General features: G+C 39.2%; 1 protein-coding gene across 1 annotated transcript in view; it reads right to left on the bottom strand.

The window, feature by feature from the left end:
- Positions 1 to 19,272, bottom strand: part of LOC121859232 (CAD protein-like) — a gene marked incomplete at its 5' end in the record, with an annotated part of 317,185 nt that overhangs the window by 189,034 nt on the left and 108,879 nt on the right. The window contains 3 exon segments of the mRNA XM_042355968.1: positions 914 to 941; positions 943 to 982; positions 1,359 to 1,509. Coding sequence (XP_042211902.1) covers positions 914 to 941; positions 943 to 982; positions 1,359 to 1,509 — 219 coding nt within the window.

Genomic DNA, 19,272 nt, shown 5'->3' with positions numbered 1-19,272 from the left:
GGTGGGGGTTGATGCGGGTGGGGGTTGATGCGGGTGGGGGTTGATGCCGGGTAGGGGTTGATGCGGTGGGGGTTGATGCGGGTGGGGTTGATGCAGGTGGGGTTGATGCGGGTGGGGGTTGATGGGTGGGGGTTGAGTGGTGGGGGTTGATGGGTGGGGGTTGATGCGGGTGGGGTTGATGCGGGTGGGGGTTGATGCGGGTGGGGGTTGATGGGTGGGGGTTGATGCGGTGGGGGTTGATCTTGGTGGGGGTTGATGCGGGTGGGGTTGATGCGGGGTGGGGTTGATGCGGGTGGGGGTTGATGCTGGGTGGAGGTTGTTGTTGGGGGTTGTTGTTGGGGGTTGTTGTTGGGGGATGATGTTGGGGGTTGATGTTGGGGGGTTGATGTTGGGGTTGATGTTTGGGGGTTGATGTTGAGGGTTGATGTTGGGGGTTGATGTTGGGGTTGATGTTGGGGGGTTGATGTTGGGGTTGATGTTGGGGGGTTGATGTTGGGGTTGATGTTGGGGGTTGATGTTGGGGGTTGATGTTGGGGGTTTGATGTTGGGGTTGATGTTGGGGTTGATGTTGGGGGTTGATGTTGGGGTTGATGTTGGGGGTTGATGTTGGGGTTGATGTTGGGGGTTGATGTTGGGGTTGATGTTGGGGGTTGATGTTGGGGGGTTGATGTTGGGGGGGTTGATGTTGGGGGGGTTGAAGGTGTAGACTTGTAGTTACCCTAAACTATTTATTCTGAAATCAACATAAACTACCTATTATTCTATTCTGCCGAATAATCCAGGACGGAATGTTTAAACTATCTATCAAATCTGGTATCCAGCCAGATTTAAAATTCACTATCAGGTGAATCCCAATGACCTATCCTGTCTTCCAGGGTAAATATAAAATGCAAGGAAAAATTCAAATACTTACCGTGATACAGTTGTCAAAAGCATCATGCTACTTCATATTCCACTTCTTTCCATCCTTTAAGTGATTTGTCTGTCAAAAAGATAAACTTAGATATGATTATACAATAAAATCATATAGAACATGTTCAGCATTTTGTTTACCCAATTGAAATAATTTAAAAACAGTATCTACAGTATAGTTCAACAATATATTTAGGTAACTGCATTTTGAAAACAAAATAACTTTTGCATCTCTAAACATTTACACACTTCACAAAATCTAATCTGTTAAATGAACTTAAAACTAACACAATATCCAAGGCTAATACTTTTCATTTTTAATCATAAGTGAAGGAATTACTCCATTATGCCTAATCATTCATAATTGAACCTCCAGTTATGAAGTTCTGGTATTAACTGTTTGAGTCTTTTCTTCAACTTATTACTTGTGAAAAAATCCATCTAACCTATAATAAGCTGAGGTGAGTGAGCAAAGGCTGATGTTGCTAGTTTAGCAAGTTCCTGTGAATTGTCAGCAAATCCAGAGCCAAGGCCTCCTAAAGCATAAGCTGCCGAGGCTAATACAGGGTAGCCAATCCTCTCTGCTGCTTCATGAGCCTGATAAGAAAAAAAAATACATTAGTTTAATTTTAAAGAATGCTATCTTATTGTAATATATATTATTCTTTTCCCATTAGTTCCTACTTTATTTTGCTGCTTCTTTTTTATTTTACACTTATCCCCCATATTTGCAAATTCATTTATTTATGAAAAAATATTAGTGACCCTTTATTCAAAAGTTGCAAGGCCGTTAGAATTTTTTTGACAGATCATAGGCAGATGCGTACCTCCTGCACCCACTGGAGGTTAGTCAGTTCTCTCGCTGCTGCACCATCCTCTCCTTCTCACTCCACCCAGTATATGGACGTAGGAAGGGAGGGAGGGTACTGCTTTTAATGTTTTAGGTATAAGGTACTATACATTGCACCACAGAGTATCTTGGGCACCAGAATTAATATTTGCTCCCTGGTAAAATATGGTTCCTCCAGTACTGACCCAGTCACACCCAACAACCTCTCTATTCATGTCATACCACTTTATACAAAATGTCTTAAATTTTACAATGTTGTACACTTAATTTAAATTACAGTGCAATTCCTTTTATCCAAATTTCAACTACAGTATCTGCATGTTTCAAATATCTGAACTTTATCCCCTTGGACCTGTTCAACCTTTATGTCCCGGGCTAGGGTGGCTCTGGCAGTACCCCCCACACGGGAGTAAAAACAAGAAAAATCAACTTTTCAAAATAATTTTTTAACCAATTTTAATTTTAAAACATAAGAACATAAGAACATAAGAATGGAGGAAACTGCAGCGGGCCTATTGGCCCATACTGGGCAGTCCCGTTTACACCCAACCCCTATTGCTCATATGAGCATCCAACCTATGTTTGAAGCAATTCCAGTATTAGAAGTTAATGATGATATTTGGTAACTGTCATTCATCCACTACTCTGTTTCCAAACCAGTGTTTACCTATTTCACGCCTAAATCTCAAAAAGAAAAATCAGCCCAAAGTTAGGGGGTCGTCTTAAACACCAGATATAAAATTCTTCCTCTTAAATATTGGTGTTTAGCGTTTCAAGAGTGGTGATGGAAACATCGTAAACCACTCACAAGGTCCTACCATAATTATTTTATCCTGAAACTTACGTTTGGGAAGCGGGATTAAAATGAAGATTACCAGTATATTAAAATAATAAAAATGTATTATAAACCTGTCTAACATACGTAAAACAATATACCCCGGTAATAAACACAGCTGCTATCATCACCGCCCCCACCCCCTCCCCATTTGGAATACTCAGAAAAGCACAGCGTTAATTCTTGAAACTACCAACAATGGTAAATTTAGGATATAAATGATGAACAGAAGTCACGTCATGGATTCGGAGTTTGGTCCTATAGATCACCATAAATGTCTGGTCAACTTCACCTACCAGGTATAATGGTAGCCTACCTTTTTCGAAAACAAGTATATAAATTAAAGAAAATACTTGCAGTGTGTTTAATATATTACAGTATATTATAAATAAATAAATAAACAAATAAATCGGTAAATCTATTTCAAGTAAATGGAAATATTTTACTCACACCGACATTAGTTCAGTTAAATAACAGAGGCTTAAGTGAGTCACTAGTGTTTTACTACCCTAACCGGTAAAATTGTTCATACTTGAAGTGAATTGGCCTTTTAATAACAACCATAAATAAATGCAAAATGAAAAAAAGATCAAGGTGAGAAACAATATATTGTATGTATGTTGTGTTGTCAAAGGAAGAGAAACAATTGAAACTCTGCAATTGTGTGTACATGAGGCAGAAAGATAGATCAGCAACCTAAGACTTGGTCACAATTTTCGTGATGCCATATGGAAGTAGGGTCTACCATTAGACAATATGGTACATTATGCTTCCAATATCTTCCCAGGAGGTAGTATCTCCCTGTTTAGTAGCTGCCTAAAACTTTTAGTAATATTACTTTGATACAATATGATAAATTAGAAAAACAATGAAAATAAACAAACAAAAGTTATTTACTAAGACCTTCTCTCTGAGAACAGAGGGTAAGAATGGAGGGAGATAAGAAGGCTATTATAGCCCGTCTTTGTCGGAAGTTGACCGCACTATAAATAATTCATTTAAAATTTATATTTTTTACATAGAATATTCAGTACATGACTCGATTATAAAATATTGTGAATATATATATATATATATATATATATATATATATATATATATATATATATATATATATATATATATATATATATATATATATATATATATATATATATATATATATATATATATATATATATATATATATATATATATATATATATATATATATATATATATATATATATATATATATATATATATATATATATATATATATATATATATATATATATATATATATATATATATATATATATATATATATATTATATATATATTTTAGTGACCTAGGTTACTGACCAATCCTGGTCCAGAATGGTTGATTGCAAAAGTTCGTTAACCGAAACCATTTTTTCAATGGGTTTTTGGGTAATTGGTTCCAGCTCACCGAAAATTTCCAAAATTCAACAAAAATGGTAGAAAAGTACACTTACTTTGAGGTGTGTATGTAGAAGGCTCCTGGATGATGATGATGGGAATTACAATGGGGGTGGAGGAGAAGGAAGAAGAGAAGGCATTGGGGTGGAAGAGAAGTCACCCCATGGCACCATTTCACCCATAAAATTTTAGTTCTCTTGGTGTATTTCAAGATTATTTTCTTTAAATCAACACTGCACTGCATTATATATTGTCAATATGTAAAATATACTTCAAAATGACCAATAATTTGCATGGAAACACAGAAAAAAAGAGTTTAGTTGAAGAGTCTCAAGCAATATGTTACCTCCAGTGAAAACAGAGAGAGACTAACGCCTGTTTGCTGTGTTAAGAGGCTGGATGCTGCGCTTTAAACTAGTCACTTTACCTTCAATTATGTTCAATAATTGTTAGAATGACTATTAAATTGAATATTAAACTTTTAAAATTATTGAATAGTATAAACTTCTTGATATTTACTAAAATAGTTAGGGATTTAAGCCCTAGAACCGATTAATGTATTGGCGGACTGATACTAAAGCTGGTTGCCCGGCCAGTGCAAGCGAAAACATGTTGAGGTCGGTTCGTAAGAAATTCGTTAACCGAATTTTTGTTCGTTAACCGAATTGAAGATCCTTATGGAAGGCAGTTCGTTAACCGAAATTTCGTTAACCGAGGCGTTCGTTAAACGAGGGGTCACTGTATATGTGTATATATATATATATATATATATATATATATATATATATATATATATATATATATATATATATATATATATATATATATATATATATATATATATATATATATATATATATATATATACATATATATACAGTATATATATATACAGTCAACCCTCACTTTACGCGGTTAATGTAACCCACAGGGTACCGCGGAAAGTGAGAAACGCGTAAAGTGAATAACATAACATATGGGATTAAATGAAATAGAGACCAGCTGACCCCCAAACTCCACTTTTTCCAACACAATACCTATGTTCTAGTAAAAATAACATCTTAATTTTATGATGGTACATGCACACAATTAATACTTAAGAGAAATAGAGAAATACAGTCGCCAAGTTAATGTCCATTCAAATAATGGACTCAACTCCCTCCCCCTCTTCTCACACTACACTCCTGGCTCTTCCCTCTCTGAGAAATTTTCGGAGGAAAACCAGGTATAGTAATAAATAATACCTCAAACTAAAGTTAGGATAATATAATTGACATTGCTGGATTCCTTGTAAGACCAGGAATATTTTGAATACAAATGTCATATATTTTGCACAAAAGATAACATATTTAATCAGAGTAAACATTATATCTAAAATTTGTATTTCTAATGCAAAATCTATGATGTTTATATTCAAAATGATCATCAAATTGTAAGAATTCCAGCAATGTAATTATATTCTGGCAGGGTAATTTGTATGAATTTTATGAGCTAAAACAAATATCTTCAGTTAATAAAAAAAAAAATTTTCTTCGCAACACTATCTGTCAATCAAAGTACCCCACCTTGCCTCCCCCTCTTCCAAGCGCCAGATGGTCGGTCCGTCCCAACCCTCCCCCCCCCACCAATCCTCCCTTCAAGGGAAAGGTTGGGTGAAAAAACTAGATTTTAACATTTAGTATTAAATAATACCTCAGATTAAAGTTAGGATAATATAATTGACATTGCTGGATTCCTTGTAAAACCAGGAATATTTTGAATATAAATGTCATATATTTTGCACAAAAGATAACATATTTACTCAGAGTAAACATTATATCTAAAATTTGTATGTCTAATGCAAAATATATGATGTTTATATTCAAAATGATCATCAAATTGTAAGAATTCCAGCAATGTAAATTATATTCTGGCCAGGTAATTTGTATGAATTTTATGAGCTAAAACAAATATCTTCAGTTAATAAAAAAAATAATATTCTTCACACCCTGGTGCCAGGTGGTCGGTCACCGGTCCCTCCCTCCCTCCCACCCCCCACCATCCCTCCCTACCAGATGATTGTGTGGGAATACCAGACTGTTTACCTTTTTAGTAATAAATAATAAATCAGACTAAAGTTAGGATAATATAATTGACATTGCTGGATTCCTTGTAAGACCAGGAATATTTTGAATATAAATGTCATATATTTTGCACAAAAGATAACATATTTACTCAGAGTAAACATTATATCTAAAATTTGTATGTCTAATGCAAAATCTATGATGTTTATATTCAAAATGATCATCAAATTGTAAGAATTCCAGCAATGTAAATTATATTCTGGCCGGATAATTTGTATGAATTTTATGAGCTAAATAAAAAAATTATACTTCACCCGTGTAAAGGGGTACACCCACCGCGGAATGTGAGCATCCTGGGTTCTGGCAGGGCACCGTAAACGCGGAATGTGGGACCGCGTAAAGTGAGGGTTGACTGTATGTATATATATATATATATATATATATATATATATATATATATATATATATATATATATATATATATATATATATATATATATATATATATATATATATATATATATATATATATATATATATATATATATATATATATATATATATATATATATATATATATATATATATATATATATATATATATATATATATATATATATATATATATATATATATATATATTTGTGTAATAAATGTATGTAGTAAGTATGTACAGTAATCTTTTTCACTCAAATCCTAATGAAACACTATTGAATTAGAATATTGTAGCTGGTGTAAAGTCGGAACAGTCCCACCACCGATTGTGTCTCGTGAAGCAAGCTTATAAATTAAAGAAAATACTTGCAGTGTGTTTAATATATTACAGGATGTAATAAATAAACAAATAAATCAGTAAATCCATTTCAAGTAAATGAAACAATTGTATTCGACACCGACATTAGTTCCAGTTAAATAACAGACGTTTAAGCGAGTCACTAGTGTTTACACTACACCAACCGATAACATTTGATGCCATTACTTGAAGTGAATTGGCCTTATTTTAAAAAACCAAGGATGTGTAAACAGCACTGGTCAATGGGATGGTTGGTAAAGGACTACTGGGCCAGTAAGCTCCCAATGGTAAGTGTCACATTTGGGGTACTGGTCTTATACAGCGAATAGGGCTCAAAAGCTACTTTTTAAATGAACATTTTTGGGGTCGTCTTATACACCCCGTCGCCTTGTAGGCCGATATATACGGTAAGAAAAACTATATGTCTCTCTAGAAACTTTTGTGGCGCCTCAGTGACGAGGTAAATAAGAGGAAAAGTTGTTTTTTTTACGTTAGGAGCTCACGGTCACAACACACATACAGGTAATTTTTCCGCTTGTCATTGTGTCCAAGATGGCCAATACAGTGGTTCCTCGGTTAACGAACACAATTCGTTCCAGAAGGTCGTTTGTTAACCGAACCCATTGTTTCAATGGGATATTCGGTACTTGATTCCAGCTCAGAAAAGTACATACAAAGCAAAAAAAAAAAATGCAGTAAAGTACACTTACTTTGATGTGTGCATGTAGAAGGTTCCTGGTTGATGATGATGATGGGAATTAGAAGTGGGGGTGGAGGAGAAGGTGGAGGAGAGAAGGAAGTGGGGGTGGAGGAGAAATCACCTTTCAGGGGACCAATACTTGATGCTGTCATTTCACCAATAAAATTTTAAGTTCACTAGGTGTAATTCAAGATTATTTTCTTTAAATCAACCCTGCACTGTGCTATATAATGTCAATATGTTTAAATAAATTTCAGAATGACCAATAATTGTACTGTAAAAACGTAAAAATACTCTGTGTTCAAGAGACCCAAAAGCAAGATGTTTCCTCCACTGAACAGAGACACAAACTGACGCCTTGGTGGGTGAGTGAAGTGGCTGATGGGTGCACCAAAAACTAGTTCCCTATACTGTAATTATGTTAAATAAGTGATAAAATGACTAATAATTTTAATATAAAACTTGGAAAAATATTGAATAACACAACCTTCATGATATTTACTCCAATGGAAACGAATATAAGCCCTAGAACCGATTACTGTATTGGCGGACTAATCTTCCAGCTGGTGAGCAAGCCAAAACATGTTGACATGTTTTTGTAAGAATTTCGTTAACCGAATTTTTGTTCGTTAACCGAAATGAAGATTCTTATGGAAGGTAATTCGTTAACCGAAATTTTGTTAACTGAGGGACCACTGTAATGCATATATTTACTGATCATAATACTTATTTCCTATAAATAATTCATCTAGAATTTAATTTATTTGCATTATTTTTCATAAAAAGTGCTCGGTGACACATGCAGTCCATCGCCAGGCTGTCTGGCTGTCTTTATGTTTGGGAGAGCAAGTATGTCATAAATAATTATCGGAATAATAATTCCACAAATAAATACATTTATAACATAATCATAGCATTATCATCTAGTAATACTACACTACAATACAACTACACTACTTTTAATAATATTATTTTGATACAACATGATAAAATGGAAAACAATGAAAAATAAACAACAAAAGAAGGTACAGTTATCCCTTGGTTATCACGCCTAATTGGGACCCCGCCGAGTGCGTGATAACGAAAAACGTGATAACGAAAGTACAGAACCTACGGGATTTATTCTAATTGGTTCCAGGCACCCAAGACCCAACCCAAAGTTTCCCATTTTACGACCATTTAGACCCACTAAATACATATATAATGTTATGGTAAATATCATAAACACACATAGGCATGGCTAGGTTTATTACAAAGTGATGAAAAGGGTACGCTCAATACCGTAGTCCACAAAACATGTAGCTACGCTTTCTGTATTTGAGTCGCCCATCATAGGAGTCCGTTTTCTCTCGCTTCAGGACGCCTGAGTCCTCCGTTTTCTCTCAATCTTAGAGTGCACTAGAGACTTCGTTATTCCTTAGTAATGACTCAGAATTTGAAATTGCAATCGCAATTGCAACTGGGGTTGCAATTGTTGAGGCAACTAGATATGTCTGATTACAGCAAATGTGTTATTGTCAATTTGTAGGTGAAAGATTTTATCCTCAATAGATGTAGGTGAACCAAGGGGTTAACATTACACCTGGAGGCAACTGCGTGATAACCAAATTGTCGGCCTGAAAAATGCGCTATAACGGCAGGTGTGTAGATTTTGATGGAGGCGTGATAACGAAAATCGCGATAACCAAGTGCGCTATAACCAAGGGATGACTGTACTTAACAAGAAGCTTCCCTCTGACCATGCGTAGGGTGCCGAGGTGGTGGGGATATGTGGTGGTGTTGGTGACAGTCTGACGCCTAGCTAGCTGTCTGCCAGGGCTCGTGGGTATTGACACTTTGTACCTTACATATACACTTACACTACTATTTTCAAGCATGTGCCATGTTGTTTTAGAATGTTTTCTTAGAAAGATACTCCATAAAGCAAGTTTACAGAGACCAACATCCGTACACAGTACAGAAAGTCCATTACTGCACCATCAAATAAAGCACAAAAATGGTCCATCTCATGTGATTCCTCTGTACAATGAAAATCAGGAATAATTCCACCTGATAATCGTCTGAAATCAGGAATGCTTGGCTGAAAATTACTGCGATCAGACCAAACAAAGGTATCCATTGTCCCGTGTCTGAGCCGTGAGTGTACACCGCCCTGGCTGGGCCTCGCTGTCAGCGTCATGCTCTTCCTCACTTGTCTCTAATACACCGTCTAACTTGATGCTATCATCAGGATCACTAGGCACATAATCACTGCCTTCCTCACCACTTTCACCAGATTCGACCACTACAGCACTCACAGCAAAAAGTTCTTTCCTTATCTGGCCATCATCCAACCCTCGGCGGCGAGGCTTGATTGGAGTGGAAGATGATGGGCGAATCTCCATGACTAGGAAATGGTTACTGACCACTCTGAGCCCACCCACGCTTCCTTCTGTATGCTGTGAGACAAATAGTCAAGCTGGAACCTGTTAACCCCTGATGGGCATTCAAACAGTGGCTGGAAATGGCGCATGTTCTGGAACGTCACCCGGGGCGCAAGGATTAAAAATTCTAATCTCGTACAACAATCCAAATGCAACTGAAGTCATTCATTCCAGTGTCTGCCACCAGTAGCAATATAACCACTTTGTTATTGATAATTGGTACGATAAACAATAAAATTGATACATAGCTTATAAAATACAGTAGCACATATTTTATGTACAAAAAAAAAGAGCTCCTTCTACACTCAAACCATCATCTGGGTGACACCACTGTTCAGCCAGGCCATCTTCCAGCTGATGGCAAGAAGTGTCTGTGTATGTCATGACATCACACTGGGGGGTGGACTTGGGCGAGTCGGCGGCATCACAGTAAAGCTTACGGACTCCATATATACTTGACTATGCACTTCATTTTCTCATTTTATAGTTTTATATTATATTTTCTTTATTTCTAAGTCATACAGTATATACCGTATATCTCGGCTTATAAGACGGAATTTGAACATTAAAAAAATCTGCCCAAAGTTAGGGGGTCGTCTTAATCACCAAGTATAAAATTCTTACCTCTTAAATATTGCGTGTCAAGAGTGGTGATGGAAACATGGTAAACCACTCACAAAGTCCTACCAGGGAAAGTGACCTTGACTGTGACCGCCTGTGGCTATTTTTAGCCGTCCTTGTGTTCGGAGGTGGTCAGTAATGCATATCTGTATATTTACTGATCATAATACTTATCTCCTATAAATAATTAATTTAAAATTTATTTTTTTACAAAGAATATTCAGTAAATGACTGCGTTAATTCTTGAAACTACCGACAGTGGTAAATTTAGGATATAAATGATGAACAGAAGTCACTTCATGGAGTCATGGATTCGGAGTTTGGTCCTTAATGATCACCTACCAGTTATAATGGTAGCCTCCCTTTTTCGCGAAACAAGTATATAAATTAAAGAAAATACTTGCAGTGTGTTTAATGTATTACAGTATATTATAAATAAATAAATAAGCAAATAAATCGGCAAATCTATTTTAAGTAAATGGAAATATTTTACTCACACCAACATTAGTTCCAATTAAATAACTGCCGCTTAAGTGAGTCACTAGTGTACACCAGCCGGTAAAATTTGATGCCAATACTTGAAGTGAATTGGCATTATTTTAAATAACCAACCATAAATAAATGGAAAAAAGATCAAAGGTGAGAAACATTATATTGTATGTATGTTGTGTTGTCAAAGGAAGAGAAACAATTGAAACTCTGCAATTGTGTGTAAATGAGGCAAAAAGATAAATCAGCAACCTAAGACTTGGTCACAATTTTCGTGATGCCATATGGAAGTAGGGTCTACCATTAGACAATACTGTACATTGTGCTTCCAATATCTTCCCAGGCAGTAGAATCTCCCCATTTGGTAGCTGCCTAAAACTTTTAGTAATATTACTTTGATACAACATGATAAATTAGACAAACAATGAAAATAAACAAACAAAAGTTATTTACCAAGACCTCTCTGAGAACAGAGGGATGTAGGGGGAAGGAAGGAGGTTGAGATAAGACAGCTATTTATAGCCTGTCTTTGTGTAGGAAGTCGACCACACTAGAAATAATTAATTTTATTATGGTAGTGTTGTGAGGATGTGTGAGTGGTGTGGGGGGTTGTGGTAGTGTTGTGAGGATGTGTATGTGGTGTGGGGGGTTGTGGTAGTGTTGTGAGGATGCTGTAAGAGTAGTGTGGGGGCTTTGTGGTACAGTTGTGAGGATGTGTAAGTGGTGTGGGAGGTTGTGGTAGTGTGAGGATGTGTGAGTGGTGTAGGGGGGGTTGTGGTAGTGTTATGAGGATGCTGTATGAGTAGTGTGGGGGCTTTGTGGTTCAGTTGTGAGGATGTGTGAGTGGTGTGGGGGTTGTGGTAGTGTTGTGAGGATGCTGTAAGAGTAGTGTGGGGGCTTTGTGGTTCAGTTGTGAGGATGTGTGAATGGTGTGGGGGGTTGTGCAGTGGTAGTGTTAGGAGGATGCTGTATGAGTAGTGTGGGGGCTTTGTGGTACAGTTGTGAGGATGTGTGAGTGGTGTGGGGGGGTTGTGGGAGTGTTGTGAGGATGCTGTAAGAGTAGTGTGGGGGTTTTGTGGTACAGTTGTGAGGATGTGTGAGTGGTGTGGGGGGGTTGTGGTAGTGTTGTGAGGATGTGTGAGTGGTGTGGGGGGGTTGTGGGAGTGAGTCATAACCACACACCACCCTCAACACACTACCTCTTTCCTGCATCACCATCCAACACTACCAACGTGCAACACACCTGGTCACCTCTACATTATTAACACCTATACTGGAGTTGATTGGGATCAGGTGCTGTGTACATCGATGTATTTCTGCCCGACACTGAATACGTCATCAACCTCTAGGGTCCAGGATAATATTAAGCCCTGGCACGGTGACTCCTCTCTCTTAAAGTGCATTAAGGTGATTGAATTTGGCGTCATCTAATCCCTTGACTCCTCTCTCTTAAAGTGCATTAAGGTGATTGTATTTGGCGTCATCTAATCCCTAACTTCATAATGGAGTTGTCAAGGCTTCACTGTAATTACAATCTCCAGTTTTTTAGTTTCGTTTATTCAACTGGTATTATATCTACAAGAGTTATTTAACCAGATGTGGACATTTCTTTTTGTAAAGTCATATGTATTATGAAATACAATATTTCAGTATACGAGTGTCATGTTGAGATGGGAGTGGTGACATTAGTGGGGCAGCTAAATGCAATTTTTCAAGAGAATCATGAAAATGGTGGTACAAGCACCAAATTTGGCATGGTAATTCTCCAATGGTTACTAGTCAAGTCTGCCTGATTGGCCATTTAAAAATTCAAGATGGCGACCATTTTTCAAGGTGACCGCCATATTGACCTTCAAAAGTTGATTTTTCTTATAGAAATTGATGTAGTTGGTCAATCTGGGTGATCTTGGTGTCGATATGTATGTTTTCAAGCATGCTCAGATGATTTTTTATAGTTTTAAGTCCATTGTAACATTTTTATCCACATAAAATAACACTTTTAGTAAAAAATATAACAAAAAAGAACTTACTAAAAAAAAAGTACGGTAAACAGTGGGAACACAGTCCCACCACCGAGACGAGGTAACACTCCCACCACCGATCGTCTCGTGTGAAGCAAGCATATAAATTAAAGAAAATACTTGCAGTGTGTTTAATATGTTACAGTATATTATAAATAAACAAATAAATCGGTAAATCCATTTCAAGTAAATGGAAAAATTTTACTCGACACCGACATTAGTTCCAGTTACCGGTAAATAGCAGACGCTTCAGTGACGTCACTAGTGTTTACACTACACCAGCGGGTAACATTTGATGACATTACTTGAAGTGAATTGGCCTTATTTTAAAAAACCAAGGATGGTTGGTAAAGGACTAATGAGTCAGTGGGTAAGTGTCACATTTGGGGTACTGGTCTTATACAGCGAATAGAGCTCAAAAACTGCTTTGGGGGGGCTGTCTTATGCACCCCGACGCCTTATAGGCCGAGATATACGGTACAGTACAGTACAGTTATTGTTATTTTTACTCCTTTGCTCTCTATTAGAGAAATTGGTTTTAGTAGGGTAGATTGTATTGTCTGGAGTGATATTAGCTACATGTTATTTACATACTCAGACTTGAATTATATGTAGATAATTTTTTTTTTTAATTTATGAATGTGTAATATAAAAACTCACTCCATATAAACATCAACACCATTTCTGAAACAATTATCATTTCTAACCTAAAACATTTGACCAAAGTGATAAACTTGGTAGCCATGATACCATAACCGATTTTTTTCCAGAAGGTATTAACCCTTACGTCCCGGGCGACGTTCCAGAACGTGAGCCTTTTCCAGCCACTGTTTAAATGCCCAGAGCTGGTTATCAGGTTCCAGTGTGACTACAGTATTTGCCTTTCACACCACACCTTGGCCACAGGGAAGCTTCCTTAATGTAATTACCTACTTTTGTTTGTTTAATTTTTTGTCCATTTCACCATGTTGTATCAAAGTAATATCACTAATAGTAGTGTAGTTGTATTGTAGTGTAGTATTACAGGAAAATAATGCTATGATTATGTTATAAATGTATTTGTTTGTGGAATTATTATTATTTACTTGCTCTACCAAACACAAAGACAGACAGGCGACCGACTGGTGAGTGTTGCCAAGCACTTTTTATGACAAATAATGCAAATAAAATATTCTACATGAATTACAGGTGCTCCTCTACTTACGAACAAGTTACGTTCCTGAGGCTTGTTTGTAAGTCCAATTGTTTGTAAGTCCAACTTTACTCTTGTAGATACCAAACATATTGTACAAAAATGAAAAGATTAGCTATACCCTTTAATACAGCCTTAAAACCTGGCTCACCCTTCTCCTCTTAGGTAATGTTTGTTCGATCTGGAATTTTCTTCAAAATAATTCAGTCTCATCCACATTAAACACCTGTTCTGGCAGGTAATCCCCCTCAGTGATGATATCTGTATCTCTGAAAGTTTTTAAGTTGAACATTCTTAAGTAGAGGAGCACCTGTATTTATAGCAAATAAGTATTATGATCAATAAATATATGCCTTACTGGCCATCCCGGATGCAAAGGCAAGTTAAAAGAAGCTTCTAAGTGTGTAGTGATCATGAGCATAAGCTGTTAAAACAACACTGTCCCCTTACTTCCCTCCCTCAGCACTGCCAGGGAAGTTTCTAAAGAGTCAATATATAGTTTTTCTTGCTTATTTTTTTATTGTTTTATCATTTAAAAAGGTTAAAATTTATTTTTTGAAAAGTTGATTTTTCTCTATTTACCCCAGGGGGGGGCGGTTACTGACAGCAGCACCCTAACCTGGGGGCTTAAGGGTTAAATTCAGTATTTGTGAATTTTCGACCATTTCCAAGAATGTAATCCTCATGAAAACAGGAGGATAAGTGTATGCCTTTTGAGAAAACCCTGAAGTGTTTCTCACTAAAATCAAGTGGCAACTCAGTACTTATTTGCTTTAGCAAAAAATATATTATTAAATCTGTGTGATGTGTTAAATGACGGAAACACAACGACAATATTGAACAAGAGAAGACAATCTATAGGGAACTCCAAGAGATCACATAGCATCCTTGATATAGACAAAAGCTTAGGACACAAAGATAGAGATTCATTAAGAAGATTCATACAACAAGATGTGTGACAAGTGAAAAATATAACATCAAGACAGTCTAAAAGGATTAGGGTGAAATGTAAGGCTCTGCCACTAACTGAAAACATGTGTGGTCACCTACTGGAAAATAAAGGATTCAAGTCCAGATTATCATTGATTAAACATGAATTAAACTCGGTTCAAAGTTACTGTTTATATCCCAGAAAATGCATATAAAGGAGAAGAAGAAAAAAGATTGTGATACAGCAAGTCCTCGTTTAACGTTGCCCCTGATAACGTTGTTTCATTATAACGTCGCTACACTTTAGATACCAATAATTTGGTTAACGTCCCGACGACTCGATATAACATCATTTTTAGCGTTGTCACTGACTACTTTTTATGGCGCGTCACCCTCACTTGTCTTGGCACGTCACCCTCTCTAGCCTTGGCGAGCCACCCTCTCTCGTCTTGGCGCGCTACGGTCTCTCATCTTGGCGCTCTACGGTCTCTCGTCTTGGCGCTCTACGGTCTCTCGTCTTGGCGCGCTACGGTCTCTCGTCTTGGCGCGCTACGGTCTCTCGTCTTGGCGCGCTACGGTCTCTCGTCTTGGAAAGTCACCCAGCTTGGCGGCTTCCTCTCTTGTCTTGGCGCGCCACCCTCTCTCGTCTTAGCGCGAGCCACCCTCTCGTCTTGGCGAGCCACCCTCTCTCGTCTTGGCGCTTCGGTCTCGTCTTGGCGAGCCACCCTCTCTTGTCTTGGGCGTCGGAGCCTCACTTTCGTCTTGGCGCGTCACCCTCTCTAGCCTTGGCGAAACTCTCTTGTATGGCGAGCCACCCTCTCGTCTTACCCTCTCTCGTCTTGGCGAGCCACCCTCTCGTCTTGGCGCGCCGGACTCGTCTTGGCGGCACGGACTCTGTTGGCGAGCCACCCTCTCTCGTCTTGGCGAGCCACCCTCTCTCGTCTTGGCGAGCCACCCTCTCTCGTCTTGGCGAGCCACCCTCTCGTCTTGGCGAGCCACCCTCTCTCGTCTTGGCGAAACCCTCTCTCGTCTCTCGTCTTGGCGAGCCACCCTCTCTCGTCTTGGCGAGCCACCCTCTCTCTCTTGGCGAGCCACCCTCTCTCGTCTTGGCGAGCCACCCTCTCTCGTCTTGCGAGCGTCGAACCTCTCTCGTCTTGGCGAGCCACCCTCTTGCGAGCTCTCGTCTTGGCGCCCACGGTCTCTCGTCTTGGCGAGCCACCCTCTCGTCTTGGCGCTACTGTCTCTCGTCTTCTTGGCGAGCCACTCTCGTCTTGGCGAGCCACCTCTCGTCTTGGCGCCACCCTCTCTCGTCTTGGCGAGCCACCCTCTCGTCTTGGCGAGCCACCCTCTCTCGTCTTGGCGAACCCTCTCGTCTTGGCGAGCCACCCTCTCTCGTCTTGGCGAGCCCACCTCTCGTCTTGGCGAGCCACCCTCTCGTCTCCCACCCTCTCTCTCTCGGCCACCGTCACGCGCCACCCTCTCTCGTCTTAGCGCGCCACCCTCTCTCGCGCCACCCTCTCTCGTCTTGGCGCGCCACGGTCTCTCGTCTTGGCGAGCCACCCTCTCGTCTTGGCGAGCCCTCTCGAGCCACCCTCTCTCGTCTTGGCGAGCCACCCTCTAGCCACCCTCTTCTTGGCGAGCCACCTCTCTCGTCTTGGCGAGCCACCCTCTCGTCTTGGCAGTCTCGCTACGGTCTCTCGTCTTGCCACCCTCTCTCGTCTTGACCTCTCTCGTCTTGGCGCGCCACCCTCTCTCGTCTTGGCGTGTCTTGCACCCTCGTCTTGTCTCTCTTGGCGAAACCACCCTCTCTCGAGCCAGCCACTCTCTCGTCTTGGCGAGCCACCCTCTCGTCTTGGTTCTCTCGTCTTGCTCTCGTCTTGGCCCACCCTCTCAGCCACCCTCTCTCGTCTTGGCGAGTCTTGGCGCGCTTTCTCGTTTTGGCGCGCCACCCTCTCTCATCTCAGCGAGCCACCTCTCTCTCGTCTTGGAGCGTTTTGGTCTGCTCGTCTCTCGTCTCGGCGAGCCACCCTCTCTCCCACCTCTCGTCTTGGCGCCTCTGTCTTGGCCTCTCTCTCGTCTTGGCGAGCCACCCTCTCTCGTCTTGGCGAGCCACCCTCTCTCGTCTTGGCAGCCACCCTCTCGTCTTGGCGAGCCCACCCTCTCTCGTCTTGGCGAGCCACCCTCTCTCGTCTTGGCGAGCCACCCTCTCTCGTCTTGGCGAGCCACCCTCTCTCGTCTTGGCGAGCCACCCTCTCTCGTCTTGGCGAGCCACCCTCTCTCGTCTTGGCGCGCTATGCTCTCTCGTTTTGGCGCGCTACGCTCTCACGTTTTGGCGCACTACGCTCTCACGTCTTGGCGCACTACGCTCTCACGTCTTGGCGCGCTACGCTCTCACGTCTTGGTGCGCTACGCTCTCACATCTCGGCACGCTACCTCTCACTCGTGGAACGTCACTGCGTACCCAAGCGTCGTCAGTCTTTGTTAGGCTTCCACAGCATTCATGCATGCTTAAGTGTTTTTGCTTTAAATACTGTACTCTAACAATTCAAAATGGCTTCCAAGCACCCATCAAGTGCTACTGATGCTAGTGTTGTGAAGAAGCAATGTAAGATCATTAGCCTTCCTACGAAAATGGAGGTTTTAAACTGGGAGGAGGACCCACCCGCCAGGTCTCAGTGACTCGCTACCCTCGTCAACTTCACTACCCACCATACAATCGCTGTTCTAGCCCCTATCAATCAGTATTATATAAATATGGGCTGAGGATATATATTCATTATATACATTCTATCACCCAGACTATTGAGCATAAAGCTACATAAGCATTTGTTCTGTCACACTTCCTAGGGTGGACAGCACACATTTGTAGTTTCACACATATTCAGGTTACAACCCATAAATATATGTCCCCAGGCCTCCATGAGAGTAGGCCTGTGGAGTGTAGCCTCTTATCTCTGTGTTGACGTATAGATTACATACCCCCTTACAAGCAGACAGAGAGGGGTTGGCCTAGTTCACAGTTTCACACAGTTCACAGCCAGACACCGTACCAAAGAGACGTGTGTGAGCATAGCTCCCAAGGCTGTATCTCTCTCTAATTTTATCAGCTAATTACAAGCTAATAGCTAATGCTCAGTAGTCTGTAACTACCAGAGCATCCAATATAACCAAGGATCCACAAATGAAGATAACAGAACCTGTGTACACTTGTGTATACTTACAAGCTAAGACAATTACAAGAGTAACCCAGTTGGGCTTGGACGACTCAACGACTCAAAACTACGACTGTATCAAAGGTGACACGCCGTGAGACTACCTATTATCTCACCCAGCTTCATCAAAGGTACCAGCGACTACTCTACACTCATTCAGGCAAGTGTTAACAAGTGAGATTGTTTGGTATCAAACCCCGGCCCAAACATCGCTCTACCACCTCCACCCATCGATGAGTACCAATATATATATATATATATATATATATATATATATATATATATATATATATATATATATATATATATATATAAATGTGTATACACATATTGTGTGTGCGGGTAGATGTGTGTGTGTGTGTGTGTGTGTGTGTGTGTGGTGTGTGTTGTGTGTGTGTGTGTGTTGTGTGTTGTGTGTGTGTGTGTTGTGTAATAGTGTGTGTGTGTGTGTGTGTGTGTGTGTGTATATGTATATGTATATGATATGTATATGTTAGTATATGTAATAATATTTTGTATATATATATATATATATATATATATATATATAAATATATGTATATATAAATATATATATATAAATATATATATATATATATATATATATATATATATGTATATATATATATATATATATATATATATATATATATATATGTATGTATATATTTTTTTTTTTTTTTTTTTATATATATATATATATAAATATATATATATATATATATATATATATATATATATATATATATATATATATATATATATATATATATATAGATACTACGTATCTATACGGCCTATAAGGCGAG

Source organism: Homarus americanus, unplaced genomic scaffold, assembly GCF_018991925.1.
Source record: "Homarus americanus isolate GMGI-L3 unplaced genomic scaffold, GMGI_Hamer_2.0 scaffold36188, whole genome shotgun sequence".
Classification (NCBI taxonomy): Eukaryota; Metazoa; Arthropoda; class Malacostraca; order Decapoda; family Nephropidae; genus Homarus; species Homarus americanus.
This window is presented reverse-complemented; position numbering and strand designations above follow the sequence as displayed.